The following is a 19,465-nucleotide window of genomic DNA, read 5'->3' as shown; positions in this document are numbered from 1 at the left end:
ACAGCGGCACACTTGGATCTCAGGAAACACTCAGGGAAGCGCAGGGAGTGACACAGACAAGAGCCAGGGCTTCAGCGTTTGCTGTGAATCACCGGGCTGATGTGTGAGAGGGTGAGCACCACAGGGCTGGGAGGGATGGCACAGCCCGGGGATGGGAGGCAGGAGGGGGAAGCTGGAGAAGGGCTGTGAGGGAGGCCAAGGTGGGGGACCAGGAGTCAGGAGTGGTGCAGGACAAGGTGGAGGCCAGAGGCAGAGGGAAGGGAGGATAAGAACAGTGTGCTGCAGGGCAGAGATGCCAGGGAGGAAGGAGCAGCAGGCAGCAGGCAGCATGTGGGCCAGGTGAAGCTGCAAGGCAGCTGGGCAGGTGGGGTTAGCTGCCCCCCCCCAGAGCCAAGCCAGAAGCCCCATGCTTAATGGGCAGGGAGCTAGCAGCCACAGGCATCTGTCTGAGCCCATCTGAGGGCAGGATCAGGGCCTCTACGTATGCATTCACTTGAGGACAAAGTCTATTAGCATTCACCCAAGCCATTCTAAAACATCCCACTCATTGAGAGTCTCCCTGATTAGGCAGTGACGAGCCCAGGCTCTGCACCACAACCATCACTGCAGTATAAAGAATCAGAAAGGAAAGCAAGTCTTTCAAGGTTCAGTATAAGAGTTCACAAGCTTATAAATTATTTGTATCTTTGACTGAAGGCTGCAAGCTTTGTTCAAGCCTGAAAGATATTAAGCAATGGCTTGAGAATCACCATTAATTTAAAAAAAAAAAAGGGCAATACCCTCCCCCCCCCTTCAGTATTCAGTAACAATTCTGTTGGCGTTTAATCTGCCCACCCTTACTACAGATCAATGAATACCAAAAATTGATCGGTACCTGCTTTGTAAGTCGTTCAAGTGCAATTTGGCTACATAATGGGTGGCTGATGAGACAGTGATGATCCTAGCATTGTGACTGTGCGTTCCTGATTGCTTCAGCGTATCCAAGAGGAGGTTAGTCAACAGGAAGTGTCCCAAGTAGTTCAAGCCAAAGTGCTCCTCAAACCCATCCTCTGTCTTCCTTTCAGGGACCAGCATCACCCCAGCTGGAGGAGAAAGTAGAGGTAAAACCTATTGATTTGTTTCAGAGAAGCAGCAAACTAGAAGGAGCATGGGTCTTCTGCTGCAGAGTGTAAACATGGCATTTAAAGCAATGAGTAAGTGGTGATGGCATGTGAAGTGTAAAGCCAACACTGATTGATTCCTGCCAAGAAAAATGTCAAAACCCCTACTTTAGTTCCTTTATCCAGAAAACAGGTAGACTGACTCTCTCCCTCCCTCCCTCCCTCCTTGCGGGATTGTGAGGAAAAATGTATTCATTTGTGAAAAGTGTTCTGAAGACATTAAAAGTTGAGTTAATCCATTGCTGGTGTGCCAGAATGCAATGCTGCAGATCCACAACCATAATCCATCTACAATAGGTGGAAGCTGGGAGATCCCAACAGCATTCCCTCCATCAAAGAGCTCAGAGCAGTGGAGACAAGACCAGGCTAAGCAGCAGACCTGCTCTCCCAGACGGCTTTCTGCTGAGTTCTGGCTGGAGTTTAAAGATTGTTGAGTCTTCATCTGAATTCTGCAACTTCTATCTCACTGGTGTGGGTGAGAAAAGATGTAGTATATTTGCCCAGTATATCTTAATTACTGTGCTTACAAGCAGCTGCATACTGAAATGAGTTTTTGAATGCTTATTTTGGCAATATTTTTGCATATATTTCTACAAACCACAAGTTTCAAACTTGGTGCCTAAAATAAGTATCCACATCCCTAACATGAAATGTTGATTTCAGCATCTTGCAGAGAATCCTGAGCTCATGCATAAATTATACCGTGTACTGAGGCTGTGTGGAGGATAGCTATCCTGCTCAATTATAATGCGGACTTGAATGTTATAAATTATTCTTATTTTATTAAAATTTAATTATCGTACAAGTGGACCTGACCTTTGTAATTTAAATGTAGATGGAGGTGGCTCATGGAGAATAATGTTGTAGGCCATTTGTCTTCTCTCTAAAACACATGAATATGAAACAGCAGAAAGGCCACCTCTACTCACAGACATGAGACAGTGTCAGCTTAATCCTCATGCTACTTCATGTGTCCATTAAAAAGCCTTTAACATTCCACTTCTTGATGTCAGCCTAATGATGGCATATTAAATGACCATTTTAAATTGCACGTGCTGTGCATCTACACTACTCCTTCTTTGGGGTGTTCTGTCACCTGACAGTCCTGATACGTTACTGCTGCTTGGGCTGAAGAGATATTTTCAGGATCTTTTTAGCATGGCCAACACCCTTAGCAATTCACCTGTGGCTGCCTACTGCTTCATGGAGCAATTGGAGAAGCAGCATGAGGAGAAGAAACAGAGCGAACAAAAGATTTGGGTGTAACACAGCATACCTGCATACGGAGAATTTAAGACTGAACATGAGTGATGGTGGCTGATGGTATGATGAAAGAAACACAATGCAAATTACATGATGGTGTTCTACAAAAGCTCTGATTGGTATCTCTCTGTGTCATTACAGCCACTTTCCTAGATACTTCAGAATGACAGGAAAATCCAGCTGCCAGGTGTGGTTTCTCTGCATGTCAAATCTCAACTTTAACAAGGGGAAGACACAAATTAGAGGGTGTCTGGTCAGGTGTCCTGTTGTATTCTCCTTCCTCAGCAGCACTTACTCTAACGCACGGTGTAACTGCTCACAGAGTTGGAAACAGACTGCCATTTCCTCTGTAATCTGCATGTGTGGCATATAATGACATCCAGAACAGTGGCCGGGACTGAGCACTGGCGTGAAGGTTATGGAGAGACATAAATGTGAGACAAGCCCTGCTGCAACTTTTTCTTGTTTTCTGGAAAGAAGGAAAGGGCAGAAAGGGCAACAAATCCCAGTCTCCCAGACCAAGTCTCAGCCTGCTACAGTGCAAGTTTTAGCAGACACAGAGCTTAGCATGAGCTGTTGGAGGGCAGATGGGAACATTACTGCACCTCTGAGCACCGAGGCTGGTACAAGGAAATGATCTGCATCTCTCTGAGGCCCATCCTGCCCTCCAATGCTCTGACACTTGGAAAAGACAGAAAGAAGCAGTTTGCCAGAGGTCTGTTTGCAGCAACACTGGTAAAATGGAAGCCCAAGAAAAGGCAGCCAACACAAAACAGCCTTGCCAGGGCAAAGCTGATGTGAACCGCAAGTGCTGCTTCTACATCTGCCGGGGCTGCTGCAGAGCTCACTATAGGCCCCCTCCATGCACACACACACTTCTGTTGGCTGAGTCAGACAGAGGGATGGAGGAATGTCTGGAGAAGAGTGCTGTAGATGGCTGCTACAGCCATTCAGCTTTGCATCACAACCAGCAGGCAAACCCGGGGAGGCTGTCACTGCTCACATCAGCCCGGAGGATGCCTGTGCTACAGCAACTGCCCCCTCGACCTCTGGAGAGGCGCGGGATTTAAAAAGCACATAGAGGCTTTGCCCTTCACCCCAATTAGTCTCCACCATCAGTGCTGCACATCCTGGAAGCAAAAACCAGATCTGAGCTCAGGTCAGGAGATGGGAAAAGTTTTCACTCATGCAGTGCACAACTGTTAAGATACACGTTCCCGAAAATTATTTTGTTCATTCTTCAGGAGCTTCCTCTGAGTAGAAATTGTGGTCAAGTCCTTGAGCAGGCACAATCACCTCTGCTTGCATTTGTTGCTACTATAATTTCCTTTTTGTCTTCAAGAGCTGGTCAAATAATATGAATCCAAAACACCTTTAAAAGACTTTTTTTTAAAAGGCTCTCATCTTTGAGGTGGTTCATATCAAGGGTATCAAAAAATCTTGCCCTGCAATTTGAGGGCAGTTTCTCTTATTTGAGGAGAAGCCATTTTAATTCACTGAGAGAGAGCATACAAAGAAGTACTCAACAGGCAACTGTACCTGGCTGCTTCTCTGACAAAAGGGAAAACCTTGTAAGTGTAGCAGCAAGCTCTCTTTTTTGAATTATTAACTACCTAACATTCAGTAGATACTAAAAGTAGCATGCTATTGATTTTCTTTTGTCCAGAAACATCATCAGCTTTACTCAAGGGCCCCAAATGGTAACTCAAAGAATGAAAGCTGCTTCTATTTTTAATTCTTTCAATTAATCCAATACTATCTGAACCATTAAAAAATGCCTTTTTTTTTTTTTTTTTTTTTTTTTTTTTTTACTTTTTAACTGTAATCTAAGAATGATTTTGCTTATTCGTCTGGTATGGAATCCATACAACCCAGTACCTTTCTGATTTTAATTATCAATAGTCAGTTCTCAGTTTTTTGGAGTGCATGTGAAGTTTGAAGTGGCAGCACATAGACCATTAATGTCAAACGCCTCGGTTCTGATACAACTTTCTTATACATTTTCCCCTCTGATTTAGCTGGATTGTTTCTAGAAGATTTATTTTTTTAAATGTCACTTTAGGACATCAAAGGTCACAATTGCTTTAGGAAATGAATTCATAACTAAGCTGAACATGAGATTTTACTTTGTAATTGATTAGCTGTTATTGAAATCTTCAGGCTGACAGTATGCATGCAGAAAACTGCCTAAATGACAAATCGATGTGGGATTTTGCAAGAGTAGAAATAAATTAGAATAAGAAAAATATTTTGCTGCATAACTATGCTTAACAACTGTTCTTATAGATATAGGAATACATTCTAATGTGCTGCAGTTATGCATTTATTGTAATATGTTCAAATTATACACATTTTAATTATCTATAATGAATAGAAAAAAAATCTATCCTTTTTTACTTTTATGACTAGATAATAGTCATATTTTTCTCTCAAAGAATGAATACACCTCAAGAGAACTGTCTTTGCAAAGTCATTTATCATTACTTTCTGTGAAGTTTCTAATGAAACTCTTGGTTTGGGATCCTTCAATTAATTGTCTTATGTGATTTTAAGAGCATAATGGATCTGATACAGCACACAGCATAACCAAAAGTTTATGACAGTTGTAAATATTACAGGCCAGGCATACCGTATTTTTATTGGATTATATTGGAGAATTTGTACCATGCCTGCCTGTACTGCAGATGATGGTAAACATTGCTGTAATTCTTGTACCTCCCACTGCAAAGACATCCTCCAGCTCCATTATAAAATATGTTTTTAAGAGCTTTAAAAATACAAGTATTTCACTCATCTAGATTTATTTTCAGTGAGCTACTTGGAGGTTTTCAAAGGTAGTTCTCTCAAACTCACTACAAAAGAAAGATTTAAAATCTCTTTTTCACATGCCAAACAAAATGTCTTCCTTCCCAGCCAGGCTCATGGAAGAGAGTTTGGATGCAGTGCCCCCACATGAAAGTCCTTTTATCCCCAGCAACCCAAAGGCTGAGCAGACAACACAAGAAGACAGCTGCATACACTTACATATAACACCTTCACAGCAGGAGGTGAACCTATATAACCACATTTACCCAATTCTTGCTATTTACAAGGAAGAGATACATAATGTACCAAAAAAAAGTTCCCAAGGGGAAAAATTAATAGAGACAGCAACTCTGAGTAAAAGCACAAAGCCTTTTCTCCATACAGGCTTTGTACTGGTGTAGCTGATTGATTTAGCAGCATTTTCCATCCCATAAGTGCAGCCACATGAGGCAACCTACCTCACTTAACAGTGTCAAAACTGCTCTGATCTGCACATTCATACACCAAAAGATCTATGGGTGGATCTATCTATGTATAAAATAGTACAGCCCACTTGTCTCCTGAATAGGGACAGCTATAATGGAGTGAACATCTCAATAACTGTATAGCAGCATTTCCTGGCTAGGCCACCTACACTAAATTGCTTGCTCCACTTCGTTCAGTTGGGCTATGCTGTCCCAGAATATGCCTGTCCTGTGGATCTCTCCTGGCTAGTGATCAATGAGAAGGTGCAATGCCTTATTAGAATTACCCCCAGAAGTGCCTACTGAAGACACAACTGTACCCACATAACTGCTTTTGACAGGTGTGTCTCGTCTGGGCTGCAGAGAGGTGAATTTACAGCACTTCTGCAACACACTGCTTGCTAAGCTACATCTGTAAACCAGAGCCCAGAAAAGTGTTTGGAGTCTAGACAGGACCACATACAGAAGCCAGATTAACAGTATATGAAAGCTGAAAAGGCAAAAATCCAAACAGTTAAGAAGAAAATCACAAAAATACAAATGAAGCTTGGTACAGCTCTCCAATGCTATGGTGCTATTTCCTGTCTCCCCAGAGGGAGTTCAGACCCTTGCACTTCTCAGTATCTTCTGGAGCTCTTTATATATGTATATGCAGTTTTCTAAAGCAAACTAGGAGGGAACTGAAGCAAAGCAAGGAATTTTGCCCCATGGTAAAACGATGACACCTAGATGACACTTAGAGTCCACACCAAGGCATTTGACCCTTGCGGAGATGCCAGGACATCTGCTGTGAGCCTGTCTGGCATCAGTGGTGGGACAGTGCCCTGTGCATGTACCTTCCCTGGAGGCGACCAGCCACCATGAAAATAGGTTTGATAAAGAGCAGGGCAGCACTGGGACCCAGTCTTGGGCTGCAGAGGAGAACCATCGCCAGAGGGTTCAGTCTCTCCTGCCTCTTCCCAGAACAACTCCTCCACAGGAGTGTGCCTGAGCCTCTGCAAGGCTAAGCAAGTTCCCACTGTCTCCCACCTCTCGCTCCCTTGCAAGAGGCTCTGCACTGCCCATTGACGTTTCTGCATGCTGGCTTCCTGACAACTTCCCCAACTCCCTGTCCCAGCCAAAATGCACAGCACTGACGAAGCCAAGGTCGGTGTGCTGCTTCCCAGCCTAAGGTCTGGGCTGCGCTCCCCTCCCTCCCTTATGCCCAGAACCCGGTGACCCGATGCTGATCATAAAAAGGAACAGCATGTGTGCAGGAAGGAGGGGAGAGGATCAGCCCCAGACACGCATATCAGCTTCATCTGCCTCTCACTTCCCTGCAAATGGTAAGTTTGCTCTCCCTAATTTTCTTACCCAGCTGCTCTAGCTCCTTTGTGTCTGAATCTCATAGATCTCACTCTGCATCCTGCAGGCATCTGCTAGTCACATGCCTGGCTCACCCTTCCATTGCTCCTGAGGCTGGTTTTCTCAGGGGACCACAATCTGTGGCTCTGAGACTTCCACCAGCTTCCCCATCCCCTCTTCAGTATCAACCAGTTGTGACACAGGGGTAGATGAGAATTAATTTCTACAAGTTACATTGAAGTCAGTGGCTAAATAGAAGAGAGAGGTTCCAATCACGTCCCCACCAAGGGAGATAATTCTCATCTCTGTTAAACAACAGTAAACTCGTGAAAAAGACATCAGTCAAGAACTCCCTCACTGCAAGAAAAGGTTCAATCAGTTTGTGTACAACAGAGACTCTAGTCCTCAGGGACTCAATCCTTGCAAATTATGTGGTATCTAAGCACTTGCAAACTCTGACTGAGACCTCTCCTGCAGTTCAGACATACATAAGACCTCTCTTCATCCTCACTACTCACCCCAGATCCCTTCCCTCATACTTGCTCTCTTATGAATTTCCTGATATTGAACAAGAATATACGCTACATTCATAATTTAGTTCTGTTTAAAAGTCTTTCAATCAGCAAACTCAAATGTACTGTCATCAAGTTTTCCCCCATCCTAATGGTTCCCACTTGACAGTCCTGTTCCCTCCCATCAACTCTCCACTCCATCTTCTGCTGTTCTCCCTTATAACCTCCCAGCCTTAACTGCCTCTATTTTATTTCAATTCTTCACACCCAGGCTTCTCATATAGATCTGTCTCTCTTGGAAATTACAGTCTTGTCCCATCTGCATTCAAACCAGGCTTCTTCCTATTCCACGCTACATGCTTTCTCATTATGACAAAAAAATGCAAGAGCCAGCAGTTCCAGAGACATGTGGTCACTAGCCAATTGAGGTCACCAGCTACATCAGCTCACCAGCCATGTCTGGCAAGATGTTTAGGTCCTGAGAGTGGTGAAATCATGTCCCAGTCCCACTGTTATGTTCCAACTGTATATCAAAGTAAAATCCAGACACCCATCACCTGACATCCACCTCTCCCCACCCCATAGCCTGCTTTTTGTGGGACAGAAACTTGTCACAAAGATCACGGATGACCCAGACCCCCAGTCTGGACAATGGAGAGACCAGGAGGAGCCTGAAGTGAGCCACAGTGCCCATCTCCACCCCAGCTCAGAGACAGTCACGGAGAGCAGACGAGATGCTGTTGCCCGGCCTCTGTGCCAGTGCACTTGCCTGGATGCAGTACTTCCCACCATGGCTTGGGGTTGTGATTCCAGCAGAAAGACCTGCTCGGTCTCAATTCAAGACATACTTGGTACAGGTAAAATCTTTAGCAATTAAAATGTAAAAGATGGTTTTCAAACTGCAGTGCTTAACAGGCTTCTGACTTGACCCATCATGGGACTATTCCATGAGTGGCAAAAGGTGTAACTGCCTCTGACCCAAAGGCAGCGTCTTGCCTGCATGCAAGTCCTCATTCCAAACTGTGATAACACCAGAGCCTTTCTAAAGAAACTTGCCATCATTTTTAACATTAAAAAAACCCTAAGATGTTTTTCTTATCATTGTTGGAAACAGCTAAACTCTTTTATCTGGCATTACAAAAAACTACATAAAAATAAATTAGCCTAAGGCAAATACTTGGCATGGAAAATCTTAGCCCAAACATTAAAAGTTTGGCTAACTACTAAGGAAATGAAAATTGAGTAATGTCTACTGCTAGTGCTCCCAGATCCACCTATAATGCCCACAAGGGAGAAGTGGACTGTATTAGCTGTGCCAAAGAACATAAAGCAATGCAGCTTTCCAGCATAGACAAGCTCTTAGTTTATCAGTAGGTTAAAGAAAAAGAAGAAAAAATTAAGACAATCCACATTCAAGGACTGTGAGAACAACAAGCAAATCTTGGTAGGTTCAGAACAAAACTGAACAGGCTGCAATATCTCCTTAAGAACAGATTCACTTTCTGATTCAATGTCATGCTGCTACATAGTGAACACAGAAAGCACACGCTAGTTGCTTGGAAAATGTGTCAGAAAAAGAAAATACGATCCATAACTGGGGTGTTGTTTATACACTAAAATAAATCAGAGCATTCATTATTGGATCTGGCTGGAAAAAAACTTTGTTTCCTAAAAGTATGCTCAGTAACTGTTTGGTTGAGTTGGCACAATGGTGAGTTATCCCACTCACAATCAGAAAATAGGAAAGTCAGTCACAGCTTTCTAATTCAATAGGAAGTTCTCTTAGAAGTAAAATATCTTGTTTTGTAATTTGCATAAAAAGTATTTTTACCTAAAAGCTATGAAAGGATTAGGTAAGAATAAAACATGTCTCACTCCTGCCTCTCAGAAAAGCCAGGGGCGAATGTTCCACATACTTAAGTAGAACCGGTTGGGTTTCCTAATCCATCAATAGCTGAATTTTGTATCTGTCTTCCACTGATAAAACACTCACTTTCAGGACATAAAAGCAAATGGGTCAAGAACCTACAGCATGTGGAGCCTAGATATTTCCCTTCTCACAAAGTGTTTGATATCACAGACACAGAAAAAGCTTTGGAAATAATTAGAAAGGCAAAGACAGTATCAAACAAAAATCAGGATTTTCATGAATGAAATCCTTACAGTTTGAAAGTCAGAAGTAGTCTAAAATTACTCTTTTAACTTATTAGTTCTTCTAATAAAAAATAAACCTTTTATAGGAAATCTGATATCTTTATATAGGATACATATCATTCTGGCAGACAACAATGCTATTCAAGTATAATAAAAGCTCTAGCTGATGACTGCTGCTAAAAATCTGGACACTAGGTAAATGTTGGCATTTCACAACCTTCAGTTGCTCTGAACAAGCTGGGTTGGATACCGTCAGCAGTATCATAGTGCTCAGACACATGTGCCCAGACAAGTTACTTCCAGTACCCAAGGCACCTAATACCTGTAAAGAGCAGTGTGTGATCAGCCAGCCTCCCCATACCTTCCCATCACCTCTCTTATAAAGATAACCTCTTCTGAAAAACCTGAGTAAATGGCATCTGTCATACACTGAGCTTCTTCAAAAAATATGGCTCTGAGATTATCTTCTCATTTTAGAACGCATTAATGCTGCATATTAGTGTCCTTACAAATCTAGTTTTGCCCATCGTTCATGGAATATCCATTTTAAGCCAATCCCCCCACCACCTCAAATTACCTGTGCCATCTCTAAACATCTCTCAAAGGCCCAGCTCCCCCATGATGTGTAGTATCTATCATCCATTACATACAGGTAAAGGGCCACTTCCCTTCTGCTTATCCTCCTCTCTCTCCCTGTCCTTCTACTACTTTTCCATCTCAGCTTTGCTTACATATTGCTCTAATTTGTCTTCCAGGAAGGATAAATATGAAACATGATGCTGTAAGCAAGATGCTGGAACAAGATTCATGAGATATCAGATCCTAAGTTTACCACAGGCTTCCACAGGCTTCCTGTGTGTCTGGAGGAGAAGCATTATTTTTGATGAAATCCAAGTTCCACTAGAGTCAACAGCAACCCTCCTCACTAACTTTCCCTCAGGGCCTTCTCCAGTGAATTTCCACTTCTCTGGGGTTTCTCTCATCTTACAGCCTTTGTAGCCTGCAGCTGCTACAGAGAGCTGGCTCTTACTTAATGCAGTAGGACAGGATCTTTCCATAGATCCCACCGTGATAATGTAACTATTGCTAAACCTAACTAATCAATAATACCTATAAAATTGTTTGTATTTCATATATCCACTTGTTCCCACCCCTCAATCTCAGACTTCTTCTGAAGATCTGATCCTGCAAATACTCAAACACAAGAATAATTTAATATGTGATCAACCATGACAGCATGTATGGGACTACTCAAATTGCTCCCTGCAAAGGATTATGGCTGGACGGCACATGGCTGAACTGTGTGAAGGTAACACAAAGAAATATATATATATCACATGCTTACCTATTGATACAGCTTTTATTGTGCCAAAGAACTAAAGAAGGAAGCTTATAGGGACTTATTCATTCTATCAAGAGACTGAGATTTCTCAGATGATCCACAAAGTATGAAATATGAACATCTGAATTAGCCAGCTGTTCAGAAATATTCATTTTAAATTGGCTTAGATAGGCTTCAACCTGAAATATATTAACTGTAATCTCTCTACAATAGGCTAATAAGATCCTGAAATCTCTAAGTTCTTTTTTTTTTTGTTTGCGTGCATGCTAAGTAATATATTAAATGTCCTTGTCATTTTCTCTCCCTCCTTTCCTAACCTGCAACCAAAATCACAGTGAACTGCAACAGAGTAGGTAGTTGGTATTTCATTGTTAATGAATTAGACCATGAATGTTTGGTATCTGTAGGTATTCTGTTATCACTAAAGATGTTGTGATTTTATAGAATCAAAGAATCATAGAATGGTTTGGCTTGGAAGGTACATTAAAGATCATCTAGTTCCAACCCCCCTGCCATGGACAGGGACACTTTCCACTAGACCAGGTTGCTCAAAGCCCCGTCCAACCTGGCCTTGAACACTTCCAGGGAGGGGGCAGCCACAACCTCTCTGGGCAACCTGTTTCAGTCTCTCACCACCCTCACAGTAAAAAATTTCTTCCTTATATCTAATTTAAATCTACCCTCTTTCAGTTTAAAACCATTAATCCTCTTCCTATCACTGCACTCCCTGATAAAGAGTCCCTCCCCATCTTTCCTGTAGGCTCCCTTTAAGTACTGGAAAGACTTTCATTGTTAGCTCTCTTGGTTTTAAGATCATTAAGTACTGTAAACAATGTATAAGTAAAAACATTAACTACAAGATGCTGAGAAACATTTCTAGTATACAGAGAAAATGCCTGACTTCAAGCTAGAAAAAAGCTCTCTGGCATGAAACAGTGGCTACTGGTCATGGAGTTTTATGAAGTGTTTTCCTATCAGTCCGTTTTGCAATCACAGGAAGATAGCAAACTTTCTAATATGCCTTAACAGCAATACCATTTTAACAAACATATTAAATAATTACACTAGTGTACACATTATAATTTGTTAAATGCTTTTCAAATGTACAAAGACAGTTCTCAAAAACAAAAATGAAAAATTGGCACCCATACTAATTAGCAGACTAGAAGACATATTCTTCTGACCTTCTGTCAGATTAAGTTTTCTAAACTGCTTGTACTGCATCCATCTTTCTGTGGCTCATAGTTCAGCTATTTAGCTTACTTTTTTTTCCACAGAAAATGAATTTTTCTGTGTCATAGCATTTTTCTCTTTTTAGCACTAGCACATTATATTTTTTTAAAAATGTTTATGTAATACTCTATTTGCATCTTTAATATGTTTTGTTTATTTTAAAAACCAAGAGCTGAGCATGCACATTACCGATGCAGAAAGCATAGTAATGGAACAACAGGCCTTTATTTGTCAGCTGAAATAATGAGTGCATTCAACCAATCTTTCCTTTTAAATTAGAAATTAGAAAGTTAAATGTATATGCTAAAATCAACTGTAACAAAAAGAGAGGAGGTGACTCTAGTGCACTGATCTCCATTTTGAATGTCCTAAATGTTCACATAAGACTTCTTAAAGTGGCTGAATTAGTTGGATACCTAAACTCTAGTTAAATTTCTATGGGACCTGGGTGTCTAGCTCTAGAAGAATACTTTGAAACTCAGGATTTTATTATTAATTTAATTTCCCACTAGATCCTTGAGCTAGGCAAGTGATGGAGAGCAAGTGATAGAGATACTTTTTTAAAAAAAACATCAGTGACCTGGAAAACTGTCAAATTTCATAATCTTAGGTCAGACGTGTAGTATTGATTATTTTCCTAGAACAGTAATTCATGCTAAATGACTTGTCTTTAATAATATTTCAATGTTAATTTCATAGTTTGCATTTTTGTATAATGTTAGAACTTTCCTCAATCCATCTTGAACTGTTTGGCTTTTTGATAGATTCACACAAGCCCACAATCACATCCCTTCACATACATACAGGATATATATTCATGAAGATAAGATGTGGAAAGATCACTAATGTATAGACATGATTATATCAATCAATTTAAAATCTTTTGATTTAAAGCAATTAAATAATACAAATATATTGTGAAAAAAAAAAAAAAAAAAGAAATGTAACAGTTCTTGGCGTTTTTACATTAAAACTATTAAAAGGCTACAGTCCTTGATAATAGAATGCTTGGTTCTATGAAGATAGAGAGGAAAATTCTTATTAGGTTGCCAATGGTCTGATTCAGAAGTCATGGGACCCCCCACAAAGTCTGATTTTCAAAACCTAATGGAGACTTTCCATTAGCCCTAACAGACTTTGGGTCAGACTCTTAAAAGCATATGACTGCCTACAAACGTATTGTGCAGATACCTGGCCCACAGACTCTTCCCCATATGCTAAAAAATAAAAATAACTCTTCATATCAAGAACTCTAGACCTTCAAGATCTGTAAGAAATAAGAAAGTACTAAATGATATTAAGAAACCTACTATTCTAGATGCATACACTGAAATGTAAGAAAATCAACCATGACATTATGAGATGACCTGCAAGACATCTAATGGTCATGCAAAATGTCTTCCTACTGACAACAGAGTTTTCTGACAGAAAGCATACACACTCACTGACAACTTGCCCAACAACTCATTCCCATCAGACATTTAAATATTGCAAGCATTGTCCTTTTCCAAACTTGTGTTCAGGGGATCATGTGGTGAAGGCAGTGGAGCTGGCAACTGTGATGAGGCTTTTGAGTGAGTAGTGCCTCCAGCCCTGCAGTCCATGATGGATTGAATCTTCCTCCTTAGTGCATTGCATTACAGTGAAAAAAAAGGACAAAAAAAGGAAAGAGGAAGGGAAAGGGGAAAGGAAAAGCCTACCAGTTAGCGCAAACATCAGCATTTGTCTTGGATGTGCTCAACACTGATGGAAAACCAAGAGAAGCTGTTCAAATGATTTTGTATCAGACCATTTCTCCTCCATTAGGTATGTTCATTTTCCTCTTATGTTCCAAGAAATCACTTGGGCTTTCAGTATGAAACTAGTAACAAAACTAAACGCTACAGATTATTTACAAGAGCAAACAAGAAGGACCAGAAAAAAAAAAAAAAAAAAGCAGGAAAGAGCTTTCAGAAGTGGAGGCTGGTGACTTAACAGGTAATGGTCAGAGACTAACCTAATTATACGGGAATCTTTACTGCAGATTTGGACGTGATTGCTTCTGTGATTCTGTTAAAGATTTAGCAAAAAGCAGAATTGGAGCATTCATTTCATTGTAGTTTCTAATAGCATTTTCTCAAACAAGAGATTTCTCTTGACAACTGTATTTGGTAACCAAGTGTAAGTGAAATCAAATGACCTTCTTGCAGGTCAGTAGATTGATTCAGGCAAATATTAGTGTCAAGCTTCTTTCTTTTAAGAAGCTTTGGGCCTACACTCTTTGCTCTCGTATCATGTTAGGCACATTAGAAGATCTATTTTCATACAACTTTGTTTCTTGATTAAGAAGACATATTTAAATGCAATTTTTATTCATCCTGCTTCAGCAGCAGCTAGGGCAGAACAAAATCCTATATTCAAGAGGGCTTCCCAGTTGTGCTGTTGCTTCAGCCCCATGATTTCTCCCCAAATCTGCCCTCAAGCCCCTGCTGCGCAGTCCTGGCTTTGATCATACAGAAAACAGGTGGAGGGCAGGGGATGCCTGACAGGTGCGTAATTCTGAAAACCTTTCTTTCCACAAAATGCTGGTTTTTCAAATACTGTTGTTCCCATCTGTGTAACAGTTTGTATCTTTAAAAGTAGGCATGTAAAACTGGAAAGACTTTGTAACCAGGATTAAATATCCACTACCTTTAATTATTGCACAATTAAAATAATAATGGCTTTTTTGACTAATCAAATATAAATGAACATTCAATTGAACATTTCATGAATGTTTCATATCAATCAGGACATAAAATACTCTTGAATTTTTATTGCAATATTTGCTTGTATTACTGAATGCTCTTTAAAGCATCAAGGAATGTAACAAGTCCATTTATTTACAGCACATTTGCCCTCACTAGGACTGAAGGGTACACAGAAAACCAGAAAATGTTCTTTGGGATCTCTTAATAAAAATCCATGCTAATTGGGAAAAGAAGAACAGCAGCACATAACAGCAGAAACCTTCTAAAAGAAGACTAAATTGTTGCTGGCGGGTTTTTCCCCTAGTTAAATAGACAGGTGAAAATTCCCCTTTAGAAAGTGCATGCAGAGTATGCAGGGGTTTTGGAGGAAAAATATTGTATGGGCTTGTTTCCAAAAACTCTGTGGCTATAAAACACAATTAGATGGCCACTATGTGAATAACAAAAGTTAAAATCCCTAAGAGTAATGAGATTCATTTGATAATTGTATGGATGCAAAGATAAATGTTGTCCTTTTAATGTGTTCTCTGACCACTGAGGACGCAGCTTTATGGACAACTTCTAAGCAGTGACTGCTCTGAGGTCACTGGATGATTTGCCAGATTATATTTCAGATGGATTAACCCCCCAACCCAGTTTACCAGGCAGTCGCAGTAAATGCATGTGTTCATATAGGGAAAATATAAGGGGAGAGAAAGTAAATAAAGGTGAAAGAACAGGTTTTCTACAGACATAAAGTACAGCTTTCTTTTCCTTTTTTTTTTTTTTTTTTTTTTTTTTTAACTAGGGATACTCAGATTCTTGTGCAGCTGCATAATTTTCAGTGATGGAGAGCTAAAAAATATGGCAAAGGAACAAGATTTGCATTAACACCACAAGCAAGGGTGGCACTGAGGTGTTCAGTCTTCTCAGCTGACAATCTCTCCAAAAAATGCAATTTACCTCCTAGAAAGACATACCTGTTAATGTAGTCATATTGTAACCTGCCGTATGGTTCAGATAATTGATTTGAAATGTGAGGTGACAGATGAGAGCCCCATTTATCACATCATCCCCTGCAGATATGTGAACTAAAAACCAGAACTCACCATTATTCACCAGGACATGGAGTGGACAATTCTTTGCTCTAAACCGCTGCACAAATTGTCTTATAGACTTCATGGAAGCCAAATCACAGTATAAAAACTCCACTGGGAGAAAAGAGGAGACAAACAAAAACAAAGTCAGTTACAATGATATAAAAACACACATATAGACATCAACAAAGACTCCTGTGATAATGTCACCAGGAAAGTAAAGATTTTAAAAATAAACCAGGCTTTTGAAAATTATGGGTGAAGCTGGTTTCAGAAGGTTCCTTCTTTCTCCTTTCTTCCTTTTTTTCTATTTTTAAACTATTGATTCTTCACAGAGCAAATAGGAGGAATGCTGCTGCCAGAAGGTGAAGAAGGATATCAAACGAAGCAAATATGTCCCAGTCCTACTGTTTTTACTACTGCTACTATTTATGAAGAGGAGTTACAGCTGTTCAGTACTGAAATGATCAAGACATGGCAGCTGGAAACCAAATGGGGAGAGGAGAAGCCATACCAGGCACCACAATGTTTCCCTGTGTTTCTGATGTCAAATTTGCTGCCTTATGTTTTTTTCCAGATTATCTGTTGAGTTTCTGTGGTCCAGTGATGGAGTCTGACAACACGTTATAAAACAAAGCTTTACTGAGGCAGTAGGAAAGATGAGCAACAGTGTGCCCATACGGTGACTCATCCAATCACCGATAGCAAACATGGCGTTGTAAGGGATTCTATGGCTCTGGTGGACATCCAGAGACACTTGGTGTCATGATGTGATGACATGTCACGACACTTGGTCACCTAGCAGCAACAACCAGTGATGTAAATGCCTTCTGAATGTGGGTAAGAGTCACACTGCCCCTTGGCTCCAGCAATGGCAGTGTGATTGGAGAGGATCATACCTCACACGGATACTTTGGGCAGCATCTTGCCTATGTTGCCCATGTCAGTCAAGAGGCAGGGTGGCAGTGGGGGTGGCAGTCTGCCTACAGCAATGATGTTGGTCAAGGGGCAGGGTGTCAAGTGTTTCAAAATACATTTAACACTGGTACTTTTTTATTTCCAAGACAACATATCTCTAACAAAAGCATCCTTTGTCTAAATCACTAATCAGTCCCTGACCTTCACCAGAACATTACAAAATTAATTAATTAAAAAAAAAAAAAATGTTACTTAAATCACCCAATAACTTTCAATTCATCAGGTCTGAAAATTCTCCTCCTGTTGTAGTTGTTCAGCTTTCACCTCCTGACTCTCACAGCACTGCTTCATCGATTGCCTTGCTTTGTGTGACAGCCACAACCAGGGCTATGAAGTGAAAACAAGTCCTGTCCCCCCACAACAGCAGTAGTTATTCCCACACAACAATCCAAATTATTTAGAAACTCTGCAAAGGGGAAAAGGAAAGAAAATTGTGACCTCAGCCACATGTTTTAGCCTTTTAAAAAGTATACATATTGCATGCCAGGTTTTGGTTTGTTTCAGCATTAGCTATGTTTTAAGCAAGAAAATAGTGTCTAATGCAGATGTTATTCTATTCTCTCTTCTGGTTTGCTACATGTCATGGTGGGACAGTCAGCTAGATGTTGTCAACTTCCCCCCAGCCAGACCCAGTACACTAGGGCTCTGAGGTGGATTTACCTGAACCTCTTCCATAAAGTGAATTTTCTAGGAAAGAGCAAAAGGTGTTTCAACTTGAGAAAGTCAGACAGTACTGAGCAACCTCCAGTGGCGAAGTCCAGCAGAAAGAAAGGCTAAGGCTATACAAAGCACACTCCCCTTGCTCACTGTGTCCTTGCAGGTTGAATCCTTACTGTCTGGTTTGATTTCAACAGACTCTCAGATTTCCTGAGCTGTGGCAACTTCTGTACAGATGCCCGGTCCCCAGGATGGTTTTGGCCACCACAGCTGAGGACTGGGGTTCCAGATCCTCGCTGCATTTTCCCACCCTCCCACCTCACAGCCCGAGGATGCTCCCCTGTGCTCCACAGGAAGGAACAGCCACCCCCTTCCTTGTACATGGCATCCCCCACCTCTTCTTGTGAAAGAAACAGCCTTTACAAGAAAGGGAAATTAAAGACATACAGTTCTTTACACACGCTAAAGAAAGCCTTTCTGACAGGAACATTAAACTATTGGGTAAACAGGCTCCAATACAGGCTGCAATAAGAGACCTTTCCTCTTACTCTTTTCGTCGGTCCATCAGTGATGTTCACCAAACTGTTTCATCCTGTCACAACTGAGACTGCAAGCTATAATGCCTCTTTATAGTATGTCTCTACAATAAGAGTTTAGGAAGGCCTGCAGGCACAACAGCAAGATAAATAACAAAAGACAATCACAGCTGTTATTAAAATCCTTTACAGGAGAACAGTTCCTTCAGTTCCCTTCAGTTTTACAGTATGGGGCTTTAATGATCCTTATATATTTTGAACCTAGACAGTATTAGTCCTCTGAAATTGTCTTAGTGAGTTTATATAAAATACTCAGTGACCTTTTCCATTTTAAAAAAAGAATGCTTAGATTCCGGTTTTAAGATAGTGTAAATATTTTTTTTCAAAATGACTGTGAAGTCATACCAGTTCTACAACACTGACCCATGAATAACACTGGACAATTTCTTGAAGCTCCCTATAGACCTTTAGGAGGTCTGCAATTTTGTTTAATTTCACTGATGTCCTGCATCTGGAGGTGGTAAGGAAATGCAAAAGTTATTAACTCCTGTAAAAGAAGAGAGTTATCCTCTTGTGGCTTGGTAGCTATATAAAACCACATGAATGGCACTGTAATTGCTCAGATAGACAAAACCTCGTAGCACTAACTTATTAGTAACTAGTGCAACAACGAATGGAGTAAAGACCAAGGAGAAACTTTATGCGGATTCTGACGTTGCTCTACTTCTCCAGGCAGCTCATCAGGGAAAGAGATTAGGGAAAGCATGATCAGCTTCTAAGGAGGCAGCCACTCACACTGCTAATGGAGGAGTCCCTTTTAATACAAAATATTCATCTTGGTACAGAAGGCATTGAACTTTCATTAGCTGTAGTATTTTGTGGCACAGTGCAGGGTACAACCACTTCTTCACCACCCCTATGGGCTGTGGCAACATTATTGACTCTCCTGCATTGTGCTAATGCCACTACATGTGCAAGAAAAGCAGGCCCCTGAGAACATTCATTAAGCTAAATTCTAATCTCTCCCTTCATCTAACCTTGAAATTGTTCTTTTCTGCTTTGCCAACAACAATGGTGGTTAGATAACCAGTGTGCCAAGGTGAGTGCTTTTCAGCCCAACCAGTACAATCTCATCCTTCCTGGGAATTAACTTTTTGCTACACCTCTTTGATCTCCGCTACCTTAATTCTGTTCTTTTGCAGAGCAAATGTC

The 19,465-nt window shown here is 40.8% G+C and overlaps 1 protein-coding gene across 5 annotated transcripts in view; it reads right to left on the bottom strand.

Annotated features, from left to right (window-relative positions):
- Positions 1-19,465, bottom strand: part of DHRSX (dehydrogenase/reductase X-linked) — a 173,797-nt gene that overhangs the window by 48,473 nt on the left and 105,859 nt on the right. For 4 of the 5 annotated variants that reach the window (XM_074814921.1, XM_074814925.1, XM_074814923.1 and 1 more), the window contains exons 4-5: positions 16,095-16,196; positions 875-1,082 (exon numbers count right to left, since the gene is read on the bottom strand). In XM_074814921.1, coding sequence (XP_074671022.1) covers positions 875-1,082; positions 16,095-16,196 — 310 coding nt within the window. The remainder of the gene's footprint in view (positions 1-874; positions 1,083-16,094; positions 16,197-19,465) is intronic. The other variant, XM_074814924.1, reaches the window with a different exon arrangement.

Source organism: Strix aluco, chromosome 2 (genome assembly GCF_031877795.1).
Source record: "Strix aluco isolate bStrAlu1 chromosome 2, bStrAlu1.hap1, whole genome shotgun sequence".
NCBI classification, from domain to species: domain Eukaryota; kingdom Metazoa; phylum Chordata; class Aves; order Strigiformes; family Strigidae; genus Strix; species Strix aluco.
This window is presented reverse-complemented; position numbering and strand designations above follow the sequence as displayed.